At 45.2% G+C, this 25,707-nt stretch overlaps 1 protein-coding gene and 1 long non-coding RNA gene across 4 annotated transcripts in view; one reads left to right on the plus strand and one right to left on the minus strand.

Annotated features, from left to right (window-relative positions):
* The window catches only part of LOC143764581 (putative oxidoreductase YteT), a 176,996-nt gene that overhangs the window by 69,150 nt on the left and 82,139 nt on the right, over positions 1 to 25,707 (minus strand). For all 3 annotated transcript variants that reach the window (XM_077250282.1, XM_077250283.1, XM_077250284.1), the window contains 6 exons: positions 25,420 to 25,476; positions 24,115 to 24,245; positions 23,657 to 23,711; positions 22,792 to 22,884; positions 9,074 to 9,208; positions 6,805 to 6,906 (listed from right to left, as the gene is read on the minus strand). In XM_077250282.1, coding sequence (XP_077106397.1) covers positions 6,805 to 6,906; positions 9,074 to 9,208; positions 22,792 to 22,884; positions 23,657 to 23,711; positions 24,115 to 24,245; positions 25,420 to 25,476 — 573 coding nt within the window. The remainder of the gene's footprint in view (positions 1 to 6,804; positions 6,907 to 9,073; positions 9,209 to 22,791; positions 22,885 to 23,656; positions 23,712 to 24,114; positions 24,246 to 25,419; positions 25,477 to 25,707) is intronic.
* Positions 16,965 to 18,082, plus strand: LOC143764582 (uncharacterized). Its single transcript, XR_013213225.1, has 3 exons — positions 16,965 to 17,103; positions 17,436 to 17,611; positions 17,907 to 18,082. It is a non-coding gene; the product is annotated as an uncharacterized LOC143764582 (long non-coding RNA).

Genomic DNA, 25,707 nt, shown 5'->3' on the forward strand with positions numbered 1-25,707 from the left:
CCCGAAGGTGAGATCAGAGGAGCACCCCAAGTCCAACCGATAGTGCTTGAAAAAGGTGGAAGGGGACGACCACGTAGCTGCCTTACATATCTGGTCGATTGATACTCCAGATCTTTCCGCCCAGGATGTAGCCATGGCCCTGGTGGAATGCGCCCTCAGATTCTGCGGAGCCGGACCTCCACCTGCAGTATAAGCCAGAGAGATAGCCTCCCTAATCCACTTCGCTAGTGTGAACTTCGAAACTCTAAACCCTTTCCTAGGACCTTGGAAGGATAAAAATAACGCATCCTCTCTCTTCCAAGCGTTAGTGACTGTGATGTATTCTAACAGGCATCTCCTAACATCTAATGTATGGAGTAGTTCTTCTTTAGCGTTAGAGGGGTTAGGGAGAAATGATGGTAACACTATCTCCTGTGATCTGTGAAAATGTGAGGCGACTTTTGGCAAATAGGCGGGGTCCGGTTTTAGGACTACTCTGTCCTGTAAAAACTCTGTATATGGGGAGAGTCTAGAGAGCGCTTGAATGTCCCCTACTCTACGAGCAGATGTTATCGCTACCAAGAACGCTGTCTTGAGGGACAATAATTTAATTGAAGCAGAATGTAAGGGCTCAAACGGTTCTCTAGTCAAGGCTGACAGGACTAGGTTGAGATCCCAAGGTACCGACCTGTTCTTGTGTATAGGTCTAGCTCTACTGGAAGCTTTTATAAACCTTGATACCCAATAGTTATTAGCAACGTTACAAGAAAACAGGGCCCCCAGGGCTGAGACTTGTACTTTTAGTGTACTCGTGGATAGGTTTAACTCTAAACCTTTCTGCAGGAATTCTAAAATTTGGTTAATTGGTAACCCTTCTTCAATTCTGAAATCTGAAGAGGCCAAGAACTTCCTCCAGGTTCTAGAGTAGATCTTTGTTGTTATATTTTTTCTACTCTTCATAAGGGTATCAATTAAGTTTGGGGAAAAACCTCTGTTTTTTAATAATGACCTCTCAAACACCATGCCATCAAATGGAGCCCCTTCACCTGCGGATGGGTGATCGGACCTTGATGGAGTAAATTGGGAATGTCCGGAAGTACCCAGGGGTCTTCCACCGACATGGTCCTGAGCCACGCGAACCAAGCTCTCTTGGGCCAGAAAGGGGCGACCAGTATGACCCTTGCTCGGTCCTCCCTTATTTTCCTGACCACAAGAGGTAATAGGCCCAGCGGGGGAAACGCATAAGCCAAACGGAAGTCCCATTTGATCAAGAAGGCGTCCACTGCCAACGGATTCTCCCTGGGATTCAGAGAACAGAATTTTTTTGTTTTTCTGTTGTCCCTGGTGGCAAACAGGTCCACGTCTGGATGACCCCACATGTGGACAATCTGACCGAAGATGTCTCTGTTCAGGGACCATTCCCCTTGTTTTAACGTGTTGCGGCTTAGAAAGTCCGCTTTTATGTTTTCTTTCCCTTTTAAATGTAGAGCAGTTAAAGATAGTAAATTGCTCTCTGCTGTCTGGAGAAGGCGGTCTGCTACTTCCATCAGAGATTCGGAGTGTGTTCCACCCTGGTGGTTTACGTAGGCTACTGCCACCCGGTTGTCGGAGAGGATCTTGACATGGTGACCCTGTAGATACACGAGGAGTTTTTTAACTGCTAGCTCAATAGCCATTAACTCTCTCTGATTGGAGGAAGCTGATGTTTGAGGGTCCCATAGCCCTTGAACTACGATGTCACCCATGTGCGCCCCCCATCCCGTAGGGCTGGCGTCAGTTGTTATTACACGAGTCACATGTGTCACCCAGGGAACTCCTGCCGACAGATTGCCTTCTACTAGCCACCATCTGAGAGATGTAAGTACTACTGGACTTAACGTCACCTGACCCTGCAAGGACCCCTGTAAGGCTCTATCATTGTCCAGAACCTCAAACTGTAAAGGTCTGGTATGGAATTGGGCCCAACGGACGGCAGGAATGCACGAAGTTAGGGATCCTAACAGTGACATAGCCTGTCTAAGGGTCATGGATGGTTTATTAATCGCCTTCAACACCTGTTGTTGAATGTGGAGTAATTTATCAGGCGGCAAACAGCATTGTTGGGTCTCTGAATTTAATAACAGTCCGAGGAATCTCTGAATTTTTAGGGGCTGTAAACGGGATTTGTCATAATTTATAATCCAGCCCAGATGTTCTAGTTTGGCTATGGCTGTCATTGCTTGCGAAAGGCAATGATCTGCTGAATTCCCCACAATAAGGAAATCATCCAGATAAGGTATTATGAGGATATCGGATTCTCGCAAATATGCCATAACCTCAGCGACTATCTTGGTAAATACCCTAGGAGCTGCAGAAATGCCGAAGGGAAGGGCTCGATATTGAAAATGACGAACAATTCCCTCTATAGACACCGCCACCCTCAGGAACCTCTGGAAGTTCTCATGGATAGGAACATGATAGTATGCGTCCTTAAGATCTACAACAACCATAAAGCAGTGTTTGAACAACATCTTTATTGTAGTACTGATAGACTCCATTTTGAAGGTTTTATTAACCAGGAATTCATTAAGAGATTTAAGATTAATGATGGTCCTAAATGACTTATCTGGTTTTTGAATCAGAAATAGAGGAGAGTAGAACCCTCTTCCTCTTTCTGAATCTGGGATCTCAATCAGCACCTTTTTAAGACATAAATTGGTGACTTCAGCTTCCAAAGCCGTTTGTTCAATAGAGGAGGAACGTAAGGGGGTTAATTTGAACTTATCCCGAGGCCAATGGTCAAACTCCAGTCTCAGACCGTCTGATATAATGCCTCGGACCCAGTCACTATTAGTGATGTCAGACCATGCGGAAGAGAAGGCTGCCAATCTCCCTCCCACAGGGATTGCTAGTCATTGGTCTGACTTTTTACGTTCTTTTGAGGAACGGCGGAACATATAGCCCGTACCTCTCTTGCGTCTATCCTCCCATCTGAAATTATCTCTCGAGGGTGAGGACGCGCGTTTCCTTCCGCGACCAAACCTCCTTCTGTTGAAGGGGCGACGGTAAGATGCTGATGCCAGATTAGGGAACTTCTTCTTATCATCACCTGCTTTTTCAAGCAAGTCATCCAGAGTTGGTCCGAAGAGATATTCCCCTTTACATGGGATAGCGCAGAGCTTGGATCTTGATTGGATGTCACCGGACCAACATTTTAACCATAAGGCTCTACGAGCCGCGTTGGAAAGACCTGCTGCTCTGGCCGCCATCTTGACAGAATCCAATGAAGCGTCCGACAGGAAGGCCGCAGCGTCTTGAATTACTGGGAGCGCATTCAGGATTGTATTCCTGGACGCACCTTCCTTAAGTTGTGACTCCAGCTGACTCAGCCAGACCATTAAGGATCTTCCTGTACACGTTGCGGCCACCGCTGGTCTCAGAGATCCAGCCGCCATCTCCCAGGTACCTTTAAGAAAGGTGTCTGCCTTCCTATCAAGCGGATCTTTAAGGGACCCCATATCCTCAAAGGGTAATGCGGCATTTTTGGACGCTTTTGCCACCGCAGCATCTAGCTTAGGGGCCTTGTCCCAGGTATCAACCGCTGCATCCTCAAAGGGATACCTGCGTTTTAAAGCTGGTGGTAACGAGCCTTTTTTCTCCGGTTTCTTCCACTCTCGGAGAATTAACTCTTGAACTTTATCTATCACCGGAAAAGATCTGCGTTTCTTATGGTCTAATCCGCTGAACATTAACTCCTGCCTGGAAGGTTGAGTTTTTGGCTCTTCCAGGCCCATCGTACCCCTGACCGATTTAACTAGTTTATCAACTCGGTCCAGCGGCAGACAAAAACGGCCAGAGTCCTCTTCCGATGACGAGGAAGAGGGAATAGAGCCATAGGAACCTTCCTCTCTTTCTTCCTCCGAAGACTCAGAGATTAAGGGAGTTCTAGGTTTTGAACTTCCCGCCTGGGATAGAGACCGCAGGGATTCCCTTACTTCCAGACGGATCATCTCTTTTAAGTTAGCCGTAGTTGCAGATTCTTCCGCTACCTAGGGGAGGACAATAAGGTGATACCATCTATCCGACCTGATGTCCCTTAACCCCTACCACACCTGTAGACCTCACCGTCTGCTGTATACAGGGGGCACATAATTTTTTGGGATAAGAATCTGGTAAGGGGATTCCACATAGGGCGCACTCCTTATGTTTCGTCTTTGCACTTTTCTTCCCCTAGAATGACAAAGTATAAGGGGGCCCGAGTCACTGAGTGAACATTCACGTAGATCACTTACCAGTGTACGCCAAGAAAGGTACCGGAACACGAGGGGGTTCTTTCCCAGTCGACGCTCTCGATCCCTGCTTGGACGAGCTTTTGCGGCTGGACTGGTCACTCCTGACATGCTCCTTCTCCAAGGGCTTCTGTCGCACCTCCAGTAGCTGAGGCTGCTCACCATCACTCTCCATGATGGAAGTGTGACCAAAAGCAGGGCTCTAAGTCCAACACCTGCTTAAATCCCCCTGGGTTCCGGTCAGCAGGCTGCCTGGCGTCATCCCATTGGTTTCTGCTTACCAGACCGCAGCTGGGAGGTCAGCGGTAGTTAGTGGGGAATCCGGTGTCCAGGATCGATGGGCGCCGCCATCTTGGATAGACTGCGCATGCGCAGCCATCCAGTAACCCGGAAGCGCCTGCCGACTCCGCCCCCGGCGTCACAGCACTCCGGAAACGCTCCTGAGAGCGGTGCAGGACGCCGGAGATGTGCGACAGCGCTCCGGTCGGCGCCGCTCTCCCGTCACCGCTACCCCACTCCACCGCCGCACCGCCTCGCTGCAAGAACCAAGGGGGGGATATACTTACCAACGCCGGCATAGAATGGAGATCAGGCAATCCTCCGGACCCTGCTCCCTGCTGCCATACGCCACCGACGTGCAGTCCAGCCAGGACCACCGTGGCGCCTCCAGGGACATCCGCACCGGCCGAGGTAGGAGACCCCCCCGCTACCAGATTCGGCCGGCCGGCCTGGGATCCACTACGGAGATTTTCATCTGTAGGATCCTGTCCCTCCAGGAACAGGAAACCAACTGATGCATAGGGAGAGGTGCCGCCCTTTTGTATCTCTGTAGGTTTCCTGTTCCTGAAGGGCGGATCCCCTCTCTCGTAGTGCTGTCATGGGAGTCCGAATAAATAAAGCTTCTCCAGCCTGACAAACAATGACTACCGGTGGTCTCCAGGGGGAGGAATTAGGGGATGTCACCAGCCAAGAAGAACCTTTACTTGGAGCTTACACAACAGGCATCGGTCAAGTCTGTGATATTATAATGGCACGAAGAACATAAGAGGTCTCCGCTGATTATCCCAAGGACTGTAAAGGTACAAATTCCACCTTTCTATAGCTGGCCATACACAATAGGTTTAAGCTGATTGACCATGCCAATTTTGCCGGGACCAGTTGATCATCTAATGTCTGTGGAGGATCTCTCCTAATGGCAGATGGATTTTTAACATGACCCATCCCATTGTTCTTCGCCATCGCTACAAGTGTCCATCAGAGGCTTAAGGTACCGTCACACTAAGCAACGTCGCCAGCGATCTGTGACGTTGCAGCGTCCTAGGGAGCGATATCGCTGTATTTGACACGCAGCAGCGATCAGAATCCCGCTGTGAAATTGCTGGTCGCTGCTAGAAGGTCTGCACATTATTTGGTCGCTAGGTCGCCGTGTATCGCCGTGTTTGACAGCAAAAGCAACCATACCAGCGATATTTTACACTGGTAACCAGGGTAAACATCGGGTTACTAAGCGCAGGGCCGCGCTTAGTAACCCGATGTTTACCCTGGTTACCAGCGTAAAATGTAAAAAAACAAACAGTACATGCTCACCTGCGCGTCCCCCAGCCTCTGCTTCCTGACTCTTACTGATCGCCGGCCCTAAACTGAAAGTGAAAGCACAGCGGTGACGTCACCGCTGTGCTGTTAGGGCCGGAGCTCAGTCAGCGTCAGGAAGCAGAGGCTGGGGGACGCGCTGGTGAGTATGTGCTGTTTGTTTTTTTAACTTTTACGCTGGTAACCAGGGTAAACATCGGGTTACTAAGCGCGGCCCTGCGCTTAGCAACCCGATGTTTACCCTGGTTACCCGGGGGCCTCGGCATCGTTGGTCGCTGGAGAGCGGTCTGTGTGACAGCTCTCCAGCGACCAAACAGCGACGCTGCAGCGATCGGCATCGCTGTCGCTATCGCTGCAGCGTCGCTTAGTGTGACGGTACCTTTACTGTCCTCTCCCCATATAGCCCGATTACAGTCAATGAGTAGAGGGAAGTCGATTCGCATCAAATGCAAGTATTACATGGCAGAGGATATTGCTGTGACCAGGAGGACATGTCCAGGGAGAACAATCGGCCCATGTTCTCATGAGCTGCGACACCTCAAATCTGCTGGTCCCCGGTGGCTTCTCATTGCCAGCTTCCCTACAGTGACGGGTCTCTGTCCTGCTTTGGCAGAGGTTTTATATTACAATTAAAACTGAAAAATATGTCTTCCCTCCTCCTCCCTCACTGTCTTGTATATGGCTGTAGGACAACTGGCTTCAGCAGAAGCCTCCCTGCCTCCAGTAGGACTACATATACCGAAGCTCCTCCGACTTGTACAAGGAGCAGAGTTTCTTCAGCCTCCAGCCCAAGATGGAAGTGATGGACTGACTATTTCAGGATCATGCAGAAAATGCTGCCGGCAAACAATCAATGAGGGCGACAACGCTTCTTGCTTTATTTAAACATTAATTTCTAAGTGGAGAGAGGTCCTATAAGTTGAATAATGAAGTAATGGTGGCACAATTATTACTAGATTGCACTTACCTTCGTGCCATAGATTTGGGTCTTCCTTGCACCAAGGTCACTTGAGAAAGCCATCATGGTGAATGCAGCTGTCTGTCCGCCTTCAAACTCCATGTTCACAACCTATTTTGGATGAATGCCGTAATTCTTGTTACTAGACTGAAGTTGTAGAGTTTATACACTTTTCTATGAGATTTATTAGTTACTTGTAATAGAATCATCTATTGTATTATTATGCATTTTGTTAGACTAATACACATTAGACGGCTGTCAGCTAAAAGATCATTCAGCTGACGGCCATCCCATCCACCTTCTCCCGTACACAGGAGCGCCCGTCCGGCCAAGTTCTCCTGTGTTTTCTGAGAAACCCATCAACTGACATCTCGGCTGGCGACTTATCTCAGAAAGAACAATGCGATCAGTAGTTAGAAATCAGACATGCCTCATCGACACCTCTCCCGATCATCATTCACCTGATGCCCCCATACTCATTAGACTGTCGGCCAAACCTGTCGATATCGGCGGGTTCTACCATAATCCGGCCATAAGTATAAGGCCTAAAGGCCCCCATATTCATTGGACTGTGGGCCAAACCTGTCGATATTGGCGGGTTCGACCATAATCCGGCCATATGTATAAGGCCTAAAGGCTTCCATACACATTAGACTGGTGGCCAAACCTGTCGACATTGGCAGGTTCTACCATAATCCGGCCATATGTATAAGGCCTAAAGGCTTCCATACACATTAGACTGTCGGTTGATATCGGCGGGATCTACCATAATCCGGCCGTCTGTATAAGGCCTAAAGGCCCCCATATTTATTGGTCTGTGGGCCAAACCTGTCGATATTGGCGGGTTCTACCATAATCCGGCCATATGTATACAGCCTAAAGGCCTCCACACACATTAGCCTGTTGGCCAAACCTGTCGACATCAGCGGGTTCAACCATAATCCGGCCATATGTATAAAGGCCCCGTCACACATAGCGACACTGCAGCGATACAGACAACGATGCCGATCGCTGCAGCGTCGCTGTTTAGTCGCTGTGTGGTCGCTGGAGAGCTGTCACACAGACAGCTCTCCAGCGACCAACGATGCCGAGGTCCCCGGGTAACCAGGGTAAACATCAGGTTGCTAAGCGCAGGGCCGCGCTTAGTAACCCGATGTTTACCCTGGTTACCAGTGTAAAATGTAAAATAACAAACACTACATACTCACCTTCGCGTCCCCCGGCGTCCGCTTCCTTCACTGACTGAGCGCCGGCCCTAACAGCAGAGCGGTGACGTCACCGCTGTGCTGTACTTTCACTTTACGGCCGGCAGTCAGTCAGTGCAGGAAGCAGACGGCAAGGGACCTGACGGACACCGGAATGTGAGTATGTAGTGTTTGGGTTTTTTTACATTTACGATGGTAACCAGGGTAAACATCGGGTTACTAAGCGCGGCCCTGCGCTTAGTAACCCGATGTTTACCCTGGTTACCAGTGAAGACATCGCTGAATCCGTGTCACACACACCGATTCAGCGATGTCAGCGGGACCTCAACGACCAAAAAAAGGTCCAGGCCATTCCGACACGACCAGCGATCTCACAGCAGGGGCCTGGTCGCTGGTACGTGTCACACATAGCGAGATCGCTACTGAGGTCGCTGTTGCGTCACAAAACTTGTGACTCAGCAGCGATCTCGCTAGCGATCTCGCTATGTGAGACGGGGTCTTAAGGCCTAAAGGCCTCCATACACATTAGATTATCATGGACCGAATCCACCGATATTGAAAAGATCAGCCAATAGTTTAATGTGTACAAGGGTCCTTAACTCTTCCTTGAAAGGTGATGTTGGTGAGATAAGGATTCAACATGTCCAATTTTGGACTGTCGATCCTTTTGTTCTGTTAGAGATAAGCCGAGGCCAAAAATGTGGCAGTAGCTCTCTCATAGCGAACAAAAAAGAGCAAGCGATCCAGTGTATGGTTGGGCGAGACAGCACCAGGCCCTAAGGATGGTTCAGCCAACAGCTTTCTAGTGTGTGGCTCAAAAGGAACCTGACAGTTAATACATGCTACCCGATCCATAAGCCGCGGGCACGGAGAAGCCACCAGGAACCTGCCTGTCCAACTAGTCTCCAAGCTCTTAAAGTAGATTTTTCTCTGAAATGCGTCAGCTCTTCAATCAAACATTCATGGCAGGAATCAGTGCCTGATACATGCTGCTTGTGGATGGAGCAGCATATATCAGCTGTCAGGTTCCCTTTAATGCTGTTTTCCACAATTCCCGTTATCCCTTTATTTACCTGGTTGCTGACGACATCATTGTCACATTCGTAGACACATCTTCCGTAAGGGCCGTTTTTTAAAGCGTCAGTCAGCGATTCAATATCGTGGACCCCATTGCTACATACAACAGACATGGGCCAGCCAAAGTTTCCCTAAGAACCAAAACAAATGCATAATAAAAAAATAATAATAGAAAACGTAAAAAAAAAAAAAAAAAAAGTGAAAAAAATTCTGGTAATCGATATAGGAAGTTGGTTTATCGGTTTAGTCTGCAGATTGTATGTAAAGGTATCATTTGTAGTCACAGCGTAAACTTGCAGACCTATGTAAAAAAAGACAAATCCCTCAAATCCCAACAGGCAAGAACGCTCATTACATCACATCCCTCACATCTGCAGCGAGCCGGGCTTTACTGCGGCTCCGACACTCTATTCTTTGAAAAAGACAATAAAGAGAGTTAGAAACAGTAAAATGAACATATAATATGTCATTAAAGGGTCATCCAACAATTTTAAAAAATGGCTGCTTTTTTCTCTAACAGCGCCACACCTGTCCACGAGCTGGGTGGAGTATTGCAGCTTTTCGTTTCAAGTGAATGGCGCTATGAACTGCAATACCATGCATTCTAGGGGTCCAACTGCTAGGGTGTCTGATGTCAAAATGACTGACTGTTTCCAATGACAACCACCAGAATTATAAGTGCAGCTCTGGACCAGGATTGGTACAAAATAAGCAATGTAATGTATTTACACAGTGACTCCACCAACAGAATAGTGAGTGCAGCTCTGGGGTATAATACAGGATGTAACTCAGGATCAGTACAGGATCAGTAATGTAATGTATGTACACAGTGACTGCACCAGCAGAATAGTGAGTGCAGCTCTGGAGTATAATACAGGATGTAACTCCGGATCAGTACAGGATCAGTAATGTAATGTATTTACACAGTGACTCCACCAACAGAATAGTGAGTGCAGCTCTGGAGTATAATACAGGATGTAACTCAGGATCAGTAATGTAATGTATGCACACAGTGACTGCACCAGCAGAATAATGAGTGCAGCTCTGGAGTATAATACAGGATGTAACTCAGGATCAGTAATGTAATATATGTACACAGTGACTGCACCAGCAGAATAGTGAGTGCAGCTCTGGGGTATAATACAGGATGTAACTCAAGATCAGTACAGGATCAGTAATGTAATGTATGTACACAGTGACTGCACCAGAAGAATAGCGAGTGCAGCTTTGGAGTGTAATACATGATGTACCTATATAAGTATCTGCATGTACTATATACTTTTTCTGTAGAAACAGCGCCACTCTTGTGTAAAGGTTATAACTGGTATTGAAGTTCTGAAGTGAATAGAGTAGCAGTCACAGCCCATGGATAGGAGGGGCACAGTTTCTGGTGAAAGGCTAATCTCCGATAACCCTTCTTTCTAAGCATTGTACAATGTAGATGTTCCAGGCATTTCCCTACACGACACCTATCCTGCCCCAAAACTTGAAAACTAGGAGGAGCAGCTCCTTTATAACGTCCATGTGCAACCAGGGGATAGCTAGAGCGCTGGACCAGCGAATATAGGCAGCCCCCCTTGATGGCAATACGTTCTTCTCACAGCTCATCATGTACCGCCATCATATGAACATACGTGCAATATTCACAGCAGATCCACGAGCGGAGGTAACGGGATTGGTGCAGTGAGCACAATTATCTACGTTTCTTCCCGTCACGCAGTCTGAACAGATGTCAGATTTCGCCATCTACAAAGAGAGAATGAAATAAAGGGAGGTGCAGTCCGCAGAGCAGATGTATTGTGAGTGTCCTGCGCCGGCTCCTGGCAGACGGCACCGGCCTTTTGTATCTGGTCATACAAGACGCTCTCTTTTTTTTTTTGCTTCCACATTCACTTGTGCTGGTTTCTGCCTACTAGACGTATGCTGGAAGTTTGGCATGGCTGTAAGGAGCAGATGGCAATCTTCTAAGCAGCCGCCTATGAACAATGGATTACTTAATAGCCAGCACTTAAATATTGTCCCCGGCACAGACTCTGCTCTTCGGGGCCCCACCATGGCAGATGTAGGTTACGTGAGGTTACACTTGCCGCTACCATCTTCCTTTCCTACATTTCTAGTAGGTGATGATCACACAGCGGGGACTAATCTGATAAAATGGACACCTGATGAATGAGGATAATTTTTAAGTTATAGATGTTCACCTAATGAGAATGATTGGCTCTTTCTTGTTTTGAGACACACAATTCCTTTAAACCGACATCACTAGGACCTGATATCAGATTATTGGAGCGCACCCACGCAAGGGCAATGGGGTACTCGGTACCGGGTCCTTCGGTTCGGGGGATGTCACGGTGGCCCGACCCGGTCCGTGGCCCTTTGAGGGACGTCCAATAAAGAAAAGAGTTTTTATGGTTTTGGTAAAGGTCTTTAAAGGGGAAGTGTTCGTGACGCCACCTGTGGTATTCGGTCAGGGTGACCGACGCTGCTTAGGGGTCCGCTGGGGTGATGTGATTGCAGCTTGATGGTATACCTTCCCACAGGTCAAGTGTTTCCCCAGGGCTTCCCGGTGTGTAGATGGTGGATGGTGTGAGGCGCAGAGAAGAACGAGGACACAAGGTTGCAGTCTCTTTACCTTTACTGAAGGCTTCAGCATCCACAGTCCAGAGCACCAGATCACAGGGTAGGCAGAGTCCGGCCGGTCTGAAGGCAAATCCAGAGTCTCCTTATCCAGGTGGAAATCAGTAGCCTTCCTATGCGCACAGTAACACAGTAGGTTCCCACTTGCATAAGCTCCAATAAGGTCCTCACTGTTATTACTCCTCTCTCTGTTCCCCGTGGTCAGAGAGAACAAAAACACGTATGACTGGTGGCCTGAGGCTTTTTATAGGGACCCTAGAGGCGCCCCGACCCCCACAAGTTGCCACTGTGTCTCCTGTGTATAAAAGTCGGGCAGCCAACGTAGAATTAACTGTCCTGCAGTCTCTGAAGTAAAGCATAGAGATCCTTACTCCCTCAGTATTCTGGCCACCAGATTCCTGCGCTTCAGAAGGAGGAGCCTCTCACAGGACAGGACTCCTTCTGGTTTCCTCTCCTTTTGCTATGACTTCGTTTCTCACTCACTGCAATACACTTCCTTTCAATGTCTCTTTCCTAGGATGCTGCCGCACGTGGGGCAGGCGCAGCTCCGTGGACCCTCGTCCTCCTCAGACCGCAGTCTGGATCTGACTGGAACCCACTCCAGCCAGCTTCTACCATACTCCGTCGAGTTCTGACTAACTTCCCAACCAACCCACCAGTTTTACCTATATGTGAGGAGTGGCCTAGTAGATAGACCCTTTGCTCTCCCTGGTGGCTGGAGTGTGAAGCATGTTGTGTGTGGTTGTGATACCTGGACAGAAGATCTCCTTTATTGCCTTCAGACATAATATCGCTCCCCTGGTGGAAGAACAACATCACTGCAACGACCAGGACTCTGGGGCGCTGCACTATCAACCATTGCGGATTATCAGCTGGTTACACAGAAAGTGCATGCACTCACTTGTAAGAGTGACGCTTCGTTCCGACAACCATTTTTTGTTCCATCGACCATTTTTTGTTCCTTGTGCGCAACGAACCACACATGGATGGCCCAAGGACTAATTGTAGCCCACAATGTTTATTGTCTGTACATGTCCCCGCTTAATTAGAAAGTGCTGCGGAATATGTTGGCGCTATATAAATAAAAATTATTATTATTATGTGCTAGAGCGCAGGTCCCACAACTATTAAGTGTTCGTGCCTTGAAATTCCACACTAGAATTTCACGCCTTCTGGATTATCAAATAATGGGTGTCACATAAATGTTTTAGTCTGGAATTAGATCACTGGATAGTCTAACTAGGACTGAGCATGAAAAATCAATTCGGAAACTCCTCAAATTGTTAAAAATGAAATTAACAATCTTGCAATTTTCACACTGGCCACTGGGGCTTTTTTAGACTTACACTTCCTGTCCTTTCAGAAAGAGTTTTCAGCAGTTTCGTTATCATCAGAGGCAGGGTTACAATGATAAGTGACACCTCTATACACAGTTTGTAACACAGGATGCACCAATCACAACAGTTGATGTCACAGCTGACCTGCTCCCCCTCCCTTCTCAATTACCTTTTCACATGCTCATTAGATGCTTCAATCCAAAATATTGAGTCAGACTGTTCATAGTGGCTAATATACATGTGCATCTCCTAAAACAACAGGAAGTACGAGTCTAAAAAAAGACGCATACCATTGGTGCAACCAGGGGCCCAGGAGGTAAGGGGGCCACTACCACCTCCAAAGCAGGTGAAATTGAGCATTATGATGAGATATTGGACTGCAAGTGGCCCATATATTGTTCTTGCACAGGTGTCTTATCCTGTCTGTGTCCGCTACTGCTACAGTGTATAATATACAGGTAGACTAATGTTATACGGTAGGATACATGACTGAGAAGTGTATAATAAAGAGAAACCAGGCGCACAACTATAGTCAAAGTAACAGGGAGGTGCCAAGGGGCCGGTAGTAATGAACTACATGAGCAAGAAAGAGAAAAAAGGCACTACCGTAAAAGCCCGCACACTACACCAAATAGTAATAATATAAAGCTTTATTAAGTACACCAAAACAGCAGAAAAAATGCATAAAACATAAGTAAAAACAGAGCAATAGCACCCCACTCCTGGACCCCCTATGCTGTGAGGGCACTACATCCACAATCCAAATGGTAAATAGAATGATGACAATAAATACATAGTTACAAAAAATATCAACATGAATATAAATATACAATAGTAACCATACACAATCCCAATGGTTAATAGAATGATGACAATAAATACACAGTAACAAAAATATCAATATAAATATACAATAGTCACCATAAACATATATAGTAATGCCCCAAGAATAACAGATGGCAAAAGACCTCCTATAGCAATCATGAATATATTAAAAAAAAAAAAAAAGGAAGCAAAGCGCAGCTAATATAGTGGCCAGCATAAATCCTGTTTGGGCGAGTATATACCTATAGCCCAGTCAAAGTAATGGCCACGATAACAAATGCTATAGTTAACCCACCATAGCCCATGAAAGACAAATAGTAAGGCCCGCACAAAAAAGTAAGTGCAATAAAGGCCCTGTCATATGTGCAAATGGAGTCGCACAGATCTGAAGCTGCAAGCCATAATATAAATCAAGACCCAGACAAAATAAGAGGGAGATACCAACCAGAATGTTTTATGCATTTTTTCTGCTGTTTTGGTGTACTTAATAAAGCTTTATATTATTACTATTTGGTGTAGTGTGCGGGCTTTTACGGTAGTGCCTTTTTTCTCTTTCTTGCTCATGTAGTTCATTACTACCGGCCCCTTGGCACCTCCCTGTTACTTTGACTATAGTTGTGCGCCTGGTTTCTCTTTATTATACAATTTGCTGTTTTGCCCTCCTAGTGGCGGGTGTTTCTTCTCAAGGCTTGCACACGTCTTATTTGGGATTCAGGTGAGTTATGTGAGACTCACTTATGATATTTAGTTATTTATATTATTTGTTGTGTATTTTTGGTATTCGCTTTACGGGTGTTTTTGTGGACATAGGAACATGGATTGGGACGCCCGGGAGGCGGCATGGCATGCTCAATCTTCAAATATATTTGCTGCTACAGAGACGGCTGCTCAGGATTCGGATTTTTCACAACTCACTGCTGATTTAATGGCAGCACACAAACTTGGCATCAGGCTGTGGTGGAATATCCGCAGCCTGGAGGAGTATATGAAGTCCGGCATAATACCACGGGGTCTGAGGGTGGCGATATATCCAGCATGGGAGCCCTCTTCTGAATTCCAGACTACTTGGGAAAAAGGACTGTTAAGCTGCTCTAACATAATTATGAATATGCTTTTGGCACATGACAGAGAACTATTTTCAGATACTAAAAAGAAAATTAAAGATATGGAAATTAAATTGACCTCTTTTGACAATAACACTCAGGTTCAACCATTTAAACTTAAATTGAAAGATATTTTGGATAAATTTGATCACGAGATTATGCAACGCAAAAAAACTAAGTTCTCGAGGGACCGCAGAGATTTTGAACAGGGCCAAGCGTTTCGTTGGAAACATCATGGCAACTCAAGGCCTCAGTTTACATCACGCAAAACTGTGACGGGTGCTGGTATTTTACCACGCACCGATGATACTCGCACATCTGGGAGTGATTTTTTGTCCTCGGTCGAAAGCGATCTAGACACCGGACCCGAAGAGGGAAGAAGCGGCGACAATATAGCAATGAGAGTGACACGGAGCAAAGTTCACAGACCGACATTTTACAATCAACGCAGGAGATTTCGCAAATAGCTGTGCCAGATGGGTCGTCACAATGCACACCAGAAAGTCAGGTACAAGGTGACACTTTACATATTATTAATTTGTCTGATTACCAGCTATCACCAATTGAAACCTCTGTGCTTCAAAGGGGTTTGACTTTTTCACCTGTCCAGCCGGTTGATAAATTTGTGCTTATCAAGGATCTGTATCTTTTTTGTAGGTCTTTGGTTCTCCAGGTCCTACACAATAAACCACAATTGATTGATAATGTGGACCAGGCTGATCGACGTGTCTTACAGGATTTATTGGACTTATTACAGGAGAATTCTGATGTGACAGGTAAGGGTCGTTTCCCCCATAGGACCAAATCTACCACGGCTCCCCCTCTCTCTTTGGTACCCTCGGTTAGGTTTTTTTTGAACTAGTAAAGAAGGATATACTCTCACTATCTGTCCGGGCTTCTTTACCTAACAATCTGAATGCCATGGAGAGGAGGGCTATTATGGGCCTCAAAAACAATCAGGCGTTTATCATCAAGGAGGCCGATAAAGGGGGCAATGTGGTTCTCTGGCCACATGGTTTATATCTGGAGGAGGCCAATCGTCAATTGCAGAATACCAAATTCTATAGGAAACTCCCGTCAGATCCCACAGGAATATTTTCTGTGAAATACAGGAGGCTCCTGGACAGGGCCAAGGATTTGGGCATTATCCGGGAACAAGAATTCAGATTTTTGTGGGTGGAGTGTCCTATTGTGTCTACCTTTTACATGCTGCCCAAGGTGCACAAAAATTTGGTTAAGCCTCCTGGTCGGCCCATTGTGGCCAGTATTGGGAGCCTATGTGAAAAGGCATCAATCTATGTAGATTATTTTCTACAGCCTTTGGTTAAACAACTGCCCTCCTTTGTACAGGACTCTTCATGTTTCATTCGCACATGTTTGGACATGAGCATACCAACACAGGCTCTGCTCGTTACATGTGACGTGGAGTCCCTGTATTCAAATATTAACCATGGGGATGGGACCGCGGCAGTTTTATATTTCTTTGACCTTGTCGTGAATTCTGACAGAATGCATGACTCTTTTGTGGTTGACCTTTTGAGTTTCATTTTGAATCACAATTATTTTGTGTTCGACAGGACTTTCTTTTTACAGGTATCAGGGGTGGCCATGGGGGCGCGCTGTGCCCCGGCCCTCGCGAACCTATTTTTGGGTTGGTGGGAGGCCACTGTGGTCTACCCTATGGCATCATATAACAACCATGTACGCTATTGGCGGCGTTACATTGATGACCTATTCTTTGTTTGGACAGGTACAGCTTCAGAATGCCGGGATTTCATCGAGGCATTAAATTGCAATACGCATAATATCATCTTGACATATGAAATTTCCCCGTCCTCAGTGACATTTTTGGACCTCCGGGTTACTAAGGAGAATGGATCACTGGTTACGAGCCTGTTTCGAAAACCCACAGCTACGAACTCCCTCTTAGAATATCGTAGTTTCCACCCAGCGCACACTAAGAGAGGAGTACCTATCGGACAATTCTTGCGTGTTAGACGGAATTGCACTGAAGATAAAGATTTCCGGTTGGAAGCACGGGAGCTTACCTCACGACTTAAAGATAGAAGCTATCCAAGGCGGTGTATCTCGGCGGCCTACGAGCGGGCCAGGTCCCAATCCCAGGTATCTTTACTGACTGCTAAGACGAAAATTGTCAACTCCAGACCTCGTTTTATTACTACCTTCAATTCCCATTGGTCACATGTAAGGGGGATTCTTCGCAGACATTGGGATATTCTCACGACCGATCTACAGACTTCCCAAATTGTCAGCGACACGCCTCTGCTCACGGCAAGAAGGGCTCCTAATTTTAGGGACCTTCTTACTAGGAGCCATTATACAAGACAGACAAAGAGGTTACAGCGGGGTGTGGTTCTAAAGGGTTCCTTTGCATGCGGTAGCTGCAATGTGTGCCCCTTTATGTGTGCTAACAGAGATTTTTTTGTTAATCCCAGGGATGGAACCAGATACACCTTGAAGAACTACATTAATTGCAAGAGCAGTTGTGTCATCTATGCCTTAATATGTCCATGTCATATGGTATACGTGGGACAGACATCTCAGGAACTCCGACGACGCATACAGAAGCATTTTTCTACTATCAATCTGGCCTCTTTGGATCAAGCAAAGGGTAAACTCCTTACTTCAGTGGCGTCCCATTATCTCACCCACCACTCCGGTAAAATCAACAACACACGGGTGGTTGGGTTGGAGAAGATACAAATATCCAATAGGGGGGGATGTCCCAAGAAATTGCTTCTGCGGTCAGAGTCCCGCTGGATTTTCAACCTGAACTCTACAGCTCCAGCAGGGCTTAATGAGGAGCTTCTATTCACTGGCTTTTTGGGTGAATAGGTTTTGGCCTCTGTAGGCTTGTTCCTCGGGGTCATCTATTAATTATTTTGCTTTTCCCCTATTTTTTACAGGTGCCGCATGTCCCTCTCCTATTCTGGGCCTTTTTTACGTGATCATCTGGTTCCTATATGGTTTGGATGTGGGATTGCCTCCAGCATCCCTGGGATAAATTTGGAAACTAACTACTGACATCTCGGATATACTACATACCTAGTCTTTAGAGTCTTCGATTCCGTCTCTCCTGGATCTTCATGGGGGCCTACATTTACCTATATTGGTTATTGTCGCATTCTCCTACGGATTGGATTTTCTGTGGCTCTCTTTGTATATGGCCCATTTTTTCTGCTCTTGGCAAATGTTTGCATTTATATGTTTTTTCTTTAATTATTATTATTATTATCATTATTATTATTATTATTTCCTTTTCTCTTTTTTTTTTTTTTTTTCCCCCCCCCCAGCATTTCTTAGTCTAGTGCGCGTCCAATATGGTCTTGGGGTCGATATAGGTTATGATTACGGGTCTTGACTTTTTGATAGTCTGACATATGTATTTAATTCTCTATTATACATTAACATACTGCATACTGTTCTATGGGCCCCCGTTGCATTGACTGTGGAGTCTGTGGGCTTATTCCTAATTTTTTCAATCTTAATAATAAAAAATTTTCTTTCATTTTCTTTTTATTTATTATTATTATTATTTTTATTATTATTTTTTATTTATTTTTTTATTTTTATTTTTATTTTTATTTTTTTTTTGCAGTACTTTGTCTTGTACTTTTTATGTTATTTGTTTGTCTATTCGTGTGTGTGTGTGTATATATATATATATATATATATACGGGCCCGTTGTTTTGTCCTGTATCCTGGCCGTGCTTATGCTGACCGGCTCATGGGTGCTCTCGCTGCAGGTGCCCGCTGCGCTGCAGCTTTATTAGTCGGGCGCTGCCTTCTGCTGTGTGTGCTGACTATCTGCGCCTTTTCTCTACGCAGGCGCTGTGTTTTGATGATCCTGCGCTTATACACGGGCCAGCGCTACTGTTTTATGTACGCCTAGGCTTTTCTTGCCTGTGATTTTTACACGCAGGCGCCGTGTCGCTATGTTCATGCGCGGACTGGCGCCACTATGTGGGGTGCACCTGGGCCTGTCCTGCCTCTCATCTCCCCACGCTGGCGCTGTTGTGCCATGTTTTCTTGCTCATGCGCAGCTTAATGCTGTGATTTACATCTCATTTCCGGCTCCTGCATTCATGCCTCTCTCATGCACCTGTGGTCCACACCTGCACCTGGTACATCAATCAGCCAGCCGGTATTTATGTGCCTGGCATCCATGTGTACACATCTTCCCCTGACGAAGCCGTACGGGTTATGGCGATACGCGTTGGGTCGCACCCCGCTCTTACTTTCATCTGGGGCCCCCTTCTGGTTGGTATCTCCCTCTTATTTTGTCTGGGTCTTGATTTATATTATGGCTTGCAGCTTCAGATCTGTGCGACTCCATTTGCACATATGACAGGGCCTTTATTGCACTTACTTTTTTGTGCGGGCCTTACTATTTGTCTTTCATGGGCTATGGTGGGTTAACTATAGCATTTGTTATCGTGGCCATTACTTTGACTGGGCTATAGGTATATACTCGCCCAAACAGGATTTATGCTGGCCACTATATTAGCTGCGCTTTGCTTCCTTTTTTTTTTTTTTTAATATATTCATGATTGCTATAGGAGGTCTTTTGCCATCTGTTATTCTTGGGGCATTACTATATATGTTTATGGTGAGTATTGTATATTTATATTGATATTTTTGTTACTGTGTATTTATTGTCATCATTCTATTAACCATTGGGATTGTGTATGGTTACTATTGTATATTTATATTCATGTTGATATTTTTTGTAACTATGTATTTATTGTCATCATTCTATTTACCATTTGGATTGTGGATGTAGTGCCCTCACAGCATAGGGGGTCCAGGAGTGGGGTGCTATTGCTCTGTTTTTACTTATGTTTTATGCATTTTTTCTGCTGTTTTGGTGTACTTAATAAAGCTTTATATTATTACTATTTGGTGTAGTGTGCGGGCTTTTACGGTAGTGCCTTTTTTCTCTTTCTTGCTCATGTAGTTCATTACTACCGGCCCCTTGGCACCTCCCTGTTACTTTGACTATAGTTGTGCGCCTGGTTTCTCTTTATTATACAATTTGCTGTTTTGCCCTCCTAGTGGCGGGTGTTTCTTCTCAAGGCTTGCACACGTCTTATTTGGGATTCAGGTGAGTTATGTGAGACTCACTTATGATATTTAGTTATTTATATTATTTGTTGTGTATTTTTGGTATTCGCTTTACGGGTGTTTTTGTGGACATAGGAACATGGATTGGGACGCCCGGGAGGCGGCATGGCATGCTCAATCTTCAAATATATTTGCTGCTACAGAGACGGCTGCTCAGGATTCGGATTTTTCACAACTCACTGCTGATTTAATGGCAGCACACAAACTTGGCATCAGGCTGTGGTGGAATATCCGCAGCCTGGAGGAGTATATGAAGTCCGGCATAGTACCACGGGGTCTGAGGGTGGCGATATATCCAGCATGGGAGCCCTCTTCTGAATTCCAGACTACTTGGGAAAAAGGACTGTTAAGCTGCTCTAACATAATTATGAATATGCTTTTGGCACATGACAGATAACTATTTTCAGATACTAAAAAGAAAATTAAAGATATGGAAATTAAATTGACCTCTTTTGACAATAACACTCAGGTTCAACCATTTAAACTTAAATTGAAAGATATTTTGGATAAATTTGATCACGAGATTATGCAACGCAAAAAAACTAAGTTCTCGAGGGACCGCAGAGATTTTGAACAGGGCCAAGCGTTTCGTTGGAAACATCATGGCAACTCAAGGCCTCAGTTTACATCACGCAAAACTGACGGGTGCTGGTATTTTACCACGCACCGATGATACTCGCACATCTGGGAGTGATTTTTTGTCCTCGGTCGAAAGCGATCTACACACCGGACCCGAAGAGGGAAGAAGCGGCGACAATATAGCAATGAGAGTGACACGGAGCAAAGTTCACAGACCGACATTTTACAATCAACGCAGGAGATTTCGCAAATAGCTGTGCCAGATGGGTCGTCACAATGCACACCAGAAAGTCAGGTACAAGGTGACACTTTACATATTATTAATTTGTCTGATTACCAGCTATCACCAATTGAAACCTCTGTGCTTCAAAGGGGTTTGACTTTTTCACCTGTCCAGCCGGTTGATAAATTTGTGCTTATCAAGGATCTGTATCTTTTTTGTAGGTCTTTGGTTCTCCAGGTCCTACACAATAAACCACAATTGATTGATAATGTGGACCAGGCTGATCGACGTGTCTTACAGGATTTATTGGACTTATTACAGGAGAATTCTGATGTGACAGGTAAGGGTCGTTTCCCCCATAGGACCAAATCTACCACGGCTCCCCCTCTCTCTTTGGTACCCTCGGTTAGGGTTTTTTTTGAACTAGTAAAGAAGGATATACTCTCACTATCTGTCCGGGCTTCTTTACCTAACAATCTGAATGCCATGGAGAGGAGGGCTATTATGGGCCTCAAAAACAATCAGGCGTTTATCATCAAGGAGGCCGATAAAGGGGGCAATGTGGTTCTCTGGCCACATGGTTTATATCTGGAGGAGGCCAATCGTCAATTGCAGAATACCAAATTCTATAGGAAACTCCCGTCAGATCCCACAGGAATATTTTCTGTGAAATACAGGAGGCTCCTGGACAGGGCCAAGGATTTGGGCATTATCCGGGAACAAGAATTCAGATTTTTGTGGGTGGAGTGTCCTATTGTGTCTACCTTTTACATGCTGCCCAAGGTGCACAAAAATTTGGTTAAGCCTCCTGGTCGGCCCATTGTGGCCAGTATTGGGAGCCTATGTGAAAAGGCATCAATCTATGTAGATTATTTTCTACAGCCTTTGGTTAAACAACTGCCCTCCTTTGTACAGGACTCTTCATGTTTCATTCGCACATGTTTGGACATGAGCATACCAACACAGGCTCTGCTCGTTACATGTGACGTGGAGTCCCTGTATTCAAATATTAACCATGGGGATGGGACCGCGGCAGTTTTATATTTCTTTGACCTTGTCGTGAATTCTGACAGAATGCACGACTCTTTTGTGGTTGACCTTTTGAGTTTCATTTTGAATCACAATTATTTTGTGTTCGACAGGACTTTCTTTTTACAGGTATCAGGGGTGGCCATGGGGGCGCGCTGTGCCCCGGCCCTCGCGAACCTATTTTTGGGTTGGTGGGAGGCCACTGTGGTCTACCCTATGGCATCATATAACAACCATGTACGCTATTGGCGGCGTTACATTGATGACCTATTCTTTGTTTGGACAGGTACAGCTTCAGAATGCCGGGATTTCATCGAGGCATTAAATTGCAATACGCATAATATCATCTTGACATATGAAATTTCCCCGTCCTCAGTGACATTTTTGGACCTCCGGGTTACTAAGGAGAATGGATCACTGGTTACGAGCCTGTTTCGAAAACCCACAGCTACGAACTCCCTCTTAGAATATCGTAGTTTCCACCCAGCGCACACTAAGAGAGGAGTACCTATCGGACAATTCTTGCGTGTTAGACGGAATTGCACTGAAGATAAAGATTTCCGGTTGGAAGCACGGGAGCTTACCTCACGACTTAAAGATAGAAGCTATCCAAGGCGGTGTATCTCGGCGGCCTACGAGCGGGCCAGGTCCCAATCCCAGGTATCTTTACTGACTGCTAAGACGAAAATTGTCAACTCCAGACCTCGTTTTATTACTACCTTCAATTCCCATTGGTCACATGTAAGGGGGATTCTTCGCAGACATTGGGATATTCTCACGACCGATCTACAGACTTCCTTTTTTCTCTTTCTTGCACATGACTGAGAAGTACTCACCTGGGCAGCTTTATTCAGATACACTTTCTGTGCTGAATAGGGGCACGTTTCTTCCACGGCACAGTCTAAGCAGCGGCTGCTGGCGCCCTCGGGCTACATAGAAAATATTACACAGTACAAATAAACATCATTTGAGATTCCTATGTATTAACTATAAAATGTGCTGGAGAAGGATGTAATCAATACCATGGATGGCAAGAAGAACAAACAAATCAACTTTGGAAGAAATCAAACCAGACATGACACTAGAAGCAAGGATCACCAAGCTACGACTTGCCTTCTTTGGACACATCATATAAAGAAGGCAATCACTGTAGAAGGACATCATGGTCAGAAGAATAGAAGGAACAAGGAGAAGGGGAAGAACAGGAACTTGATGGAGAAGACCCTGGTGGACCTATCTAGGTTGTGCAAGATCAATCTTCCTACAGATCTTTCATCCATCAAGTCGCCATGGCTCGAGATTGAAGAATAAAAAAAATATAGAAACGGCGTGCAATGAATAATTGCAAGACTCAGATCTTAGAAGTGACGGAAACAGACTCAGAAGACAGCGGCTGGGAGGCGTTTATGGTCAAGCATTCGCCATTCAGAGTCTATGGCACGGCCATAAACAGCAAAGAGCAGGGCTCGGCTCAGTGTCATAGGCTTCGAATGGAGGACCAGGGCACAAGTCCAAGCATTGCTCCATTGTAACTCTTTCTATCATGGTCCTGTGCCGAAAAAATAAGGCCCACTTAGTCCCTCTTGGGGTCGCACCAGTCATACTAGTACTAGTATATATCCCCCATCTGTGGGATAGGTGATATAACAAGCTGGAATACCCCTTTCACCCAAATTATTACATTTCTTGATTTAAACTTACCTTGTTTTCTTTCGTAAAATGGGAGAGAGTTCCAAAAGAAGACACCTTCACACATCTGGAAGGAAGGAAAGGGTTGTCTTTTTATTAGTTTTACTAAACAGAAGTTATTGGTGAACTAGGATAAGTCCCATAACTGGTCCTGGGTGAAGAGGTTAAAAGGCTTGTACTTAGTTTTCAGGTTGTCACCTACCATACCATTGGTAACAACATGAGGGTCCAACTGATGACACCCCCACTGATCATAAGCGATGTTGTCCGTAAAGCCTCATCTAAATGGAGGTAAGGTGGAGAATCTGCACCGTTTGTTACTGATAGAATGCCTTCTAGCCATAACTCATACCCTGTGTCATGTCTACTCCATGGACTAATGGAGCAGAGGAGGACACAGAGATTAATGGAGAGATATATTGACATACATTTCATAATCTTTATATAATATAGATAAGATGATGCAATACCTTCGATCTCCCATCCAGTAACATATGAGATCAATGTCATGGCAGGACTTTGCTAGAAGAGAAAACGTACTCTCTTCTTCATTCCTCCAGTTCCCTCGAACGAACGAATGAGCAAAATGCCAGTATCCAACCTTCACACGTCAAGCACAAAAAAACCCAAAATAAACGTATACAAACGATAGACAACACAGGCCTAGCACAAGTGTAAAGTTTCCCTAGAATCCAAGATCATCAAATGTCCACGATTACACATACTGTATTTCCAACAGCCAAAACAGGGAGTTTTCACTAAAGTGTCTGTAAAGTTGGCCATTGACATGATGTGGAACCTTCCAACCATGCACGAAGATAATAAGAAGACATATGAGATCACAGAAAAAAAGATTCGATCGATTCAGTGCATGAGCAGCAGCAATCATGTGCATGAGTGGTGTCGTCTGAAATTGCAAGCTCTGCCAAATTAGGGCAGGAGCTGGGCTGCAATATCAAACAACCTTAGACAAGAGGGGCGCTACTACTCAGAAAATGTAATGTTAAACAACTTTCTAAATAGTCTTCATTTAAAAATCTCTCTACCATTTTGTCTATAAGTTACAAATCAATCAATACTCTTATTTTGTTCTGATGGCTGTTTCTGCTCTCAGTGTGAAACATAGTAGCGAAGAAGGGGAAGGAGTCGTACACAGATCTGCAGTGGAGAGAGGAGAAAGCATGTGCTGTCTCAGGTAGGGAAAAAAAAACAGACTATAGCAAAGAAGGGAAACGCATTACGAGGAAATATGTGCAGGATAGAAGCTGTGCTGATATGTGCTAATGAACTAATCAGCACCCCAGATACTCACAAATATCACATCCAGCCTATATTACAGGGAGAGATACTCCCAGAAGAGAAAAATCTGAAACTTGGAGAAAACTTCCAACTATGTATCAGAGGTCTGAGAATGAATGCAAGAATGAAGACTGCAGACTGAAATTTGACTGCAGATGATCAAAAATGTGAAAACTATTTTAGGCCCCATTTTGCGCAGCCTGGGGTTGGCTAAAAAGCATAAATTGGAACTGTGGGGTGGGGAAGAAAATTGAGAATAGGAATAGAACCTTTGGGGTGAATTCACGTACAGCTGATTTATTACAGATGATTCTGAAACTGAAAATCAGTTTCATTCATCTATATGGAGTTGCTTTGATGGCAAACAAATGGATGGAACAGTAGTTGTTGCTTCTACACATAATGACTGCTGCAAATTTCCTTTATTATTTCCTTTTAATTAGATAAAGCTTTCATGTCAACGGTGAAATACTCACAGGCTCCATGTGTTGAATATGTACGACGTCTCCGATAGCACCTGAATCTAATAACTCCTAAAAATAGGGATAAAAAGGATTAATGAGGTCTACAGAGATGCGACCAACAATCAGCGCTTCTAGATTATCTTTTATAATGAGGACGTTTCACCTTGGAGACGAATCGGGATGTGAAATCCTCTATCTAAATATTATTCTCCTAAATCGCTATACTGGAATATGTCGCCTTATCAGCCCGCAGTACATGTGCTACTACGGCACAAAAAATAGGTCCTTTATTAGCCCAAA

Source organism: Ranitomeya variabilis, chromosome 4 (genome assembly GCF_051348905.1).
Source record: "Ranitomeya variabilis isolate aRanVar5 chromosome 4, aRanVar5.hap1, whole genome shotgun sequence".
Taxonomy (NCBI): domain Eukaryota; kingdom Metazoa; phylum Chordata; class Amphibia; order Anura; family Dendrobatidae; genus Ranitomeya; species Ranitomeya variabilis.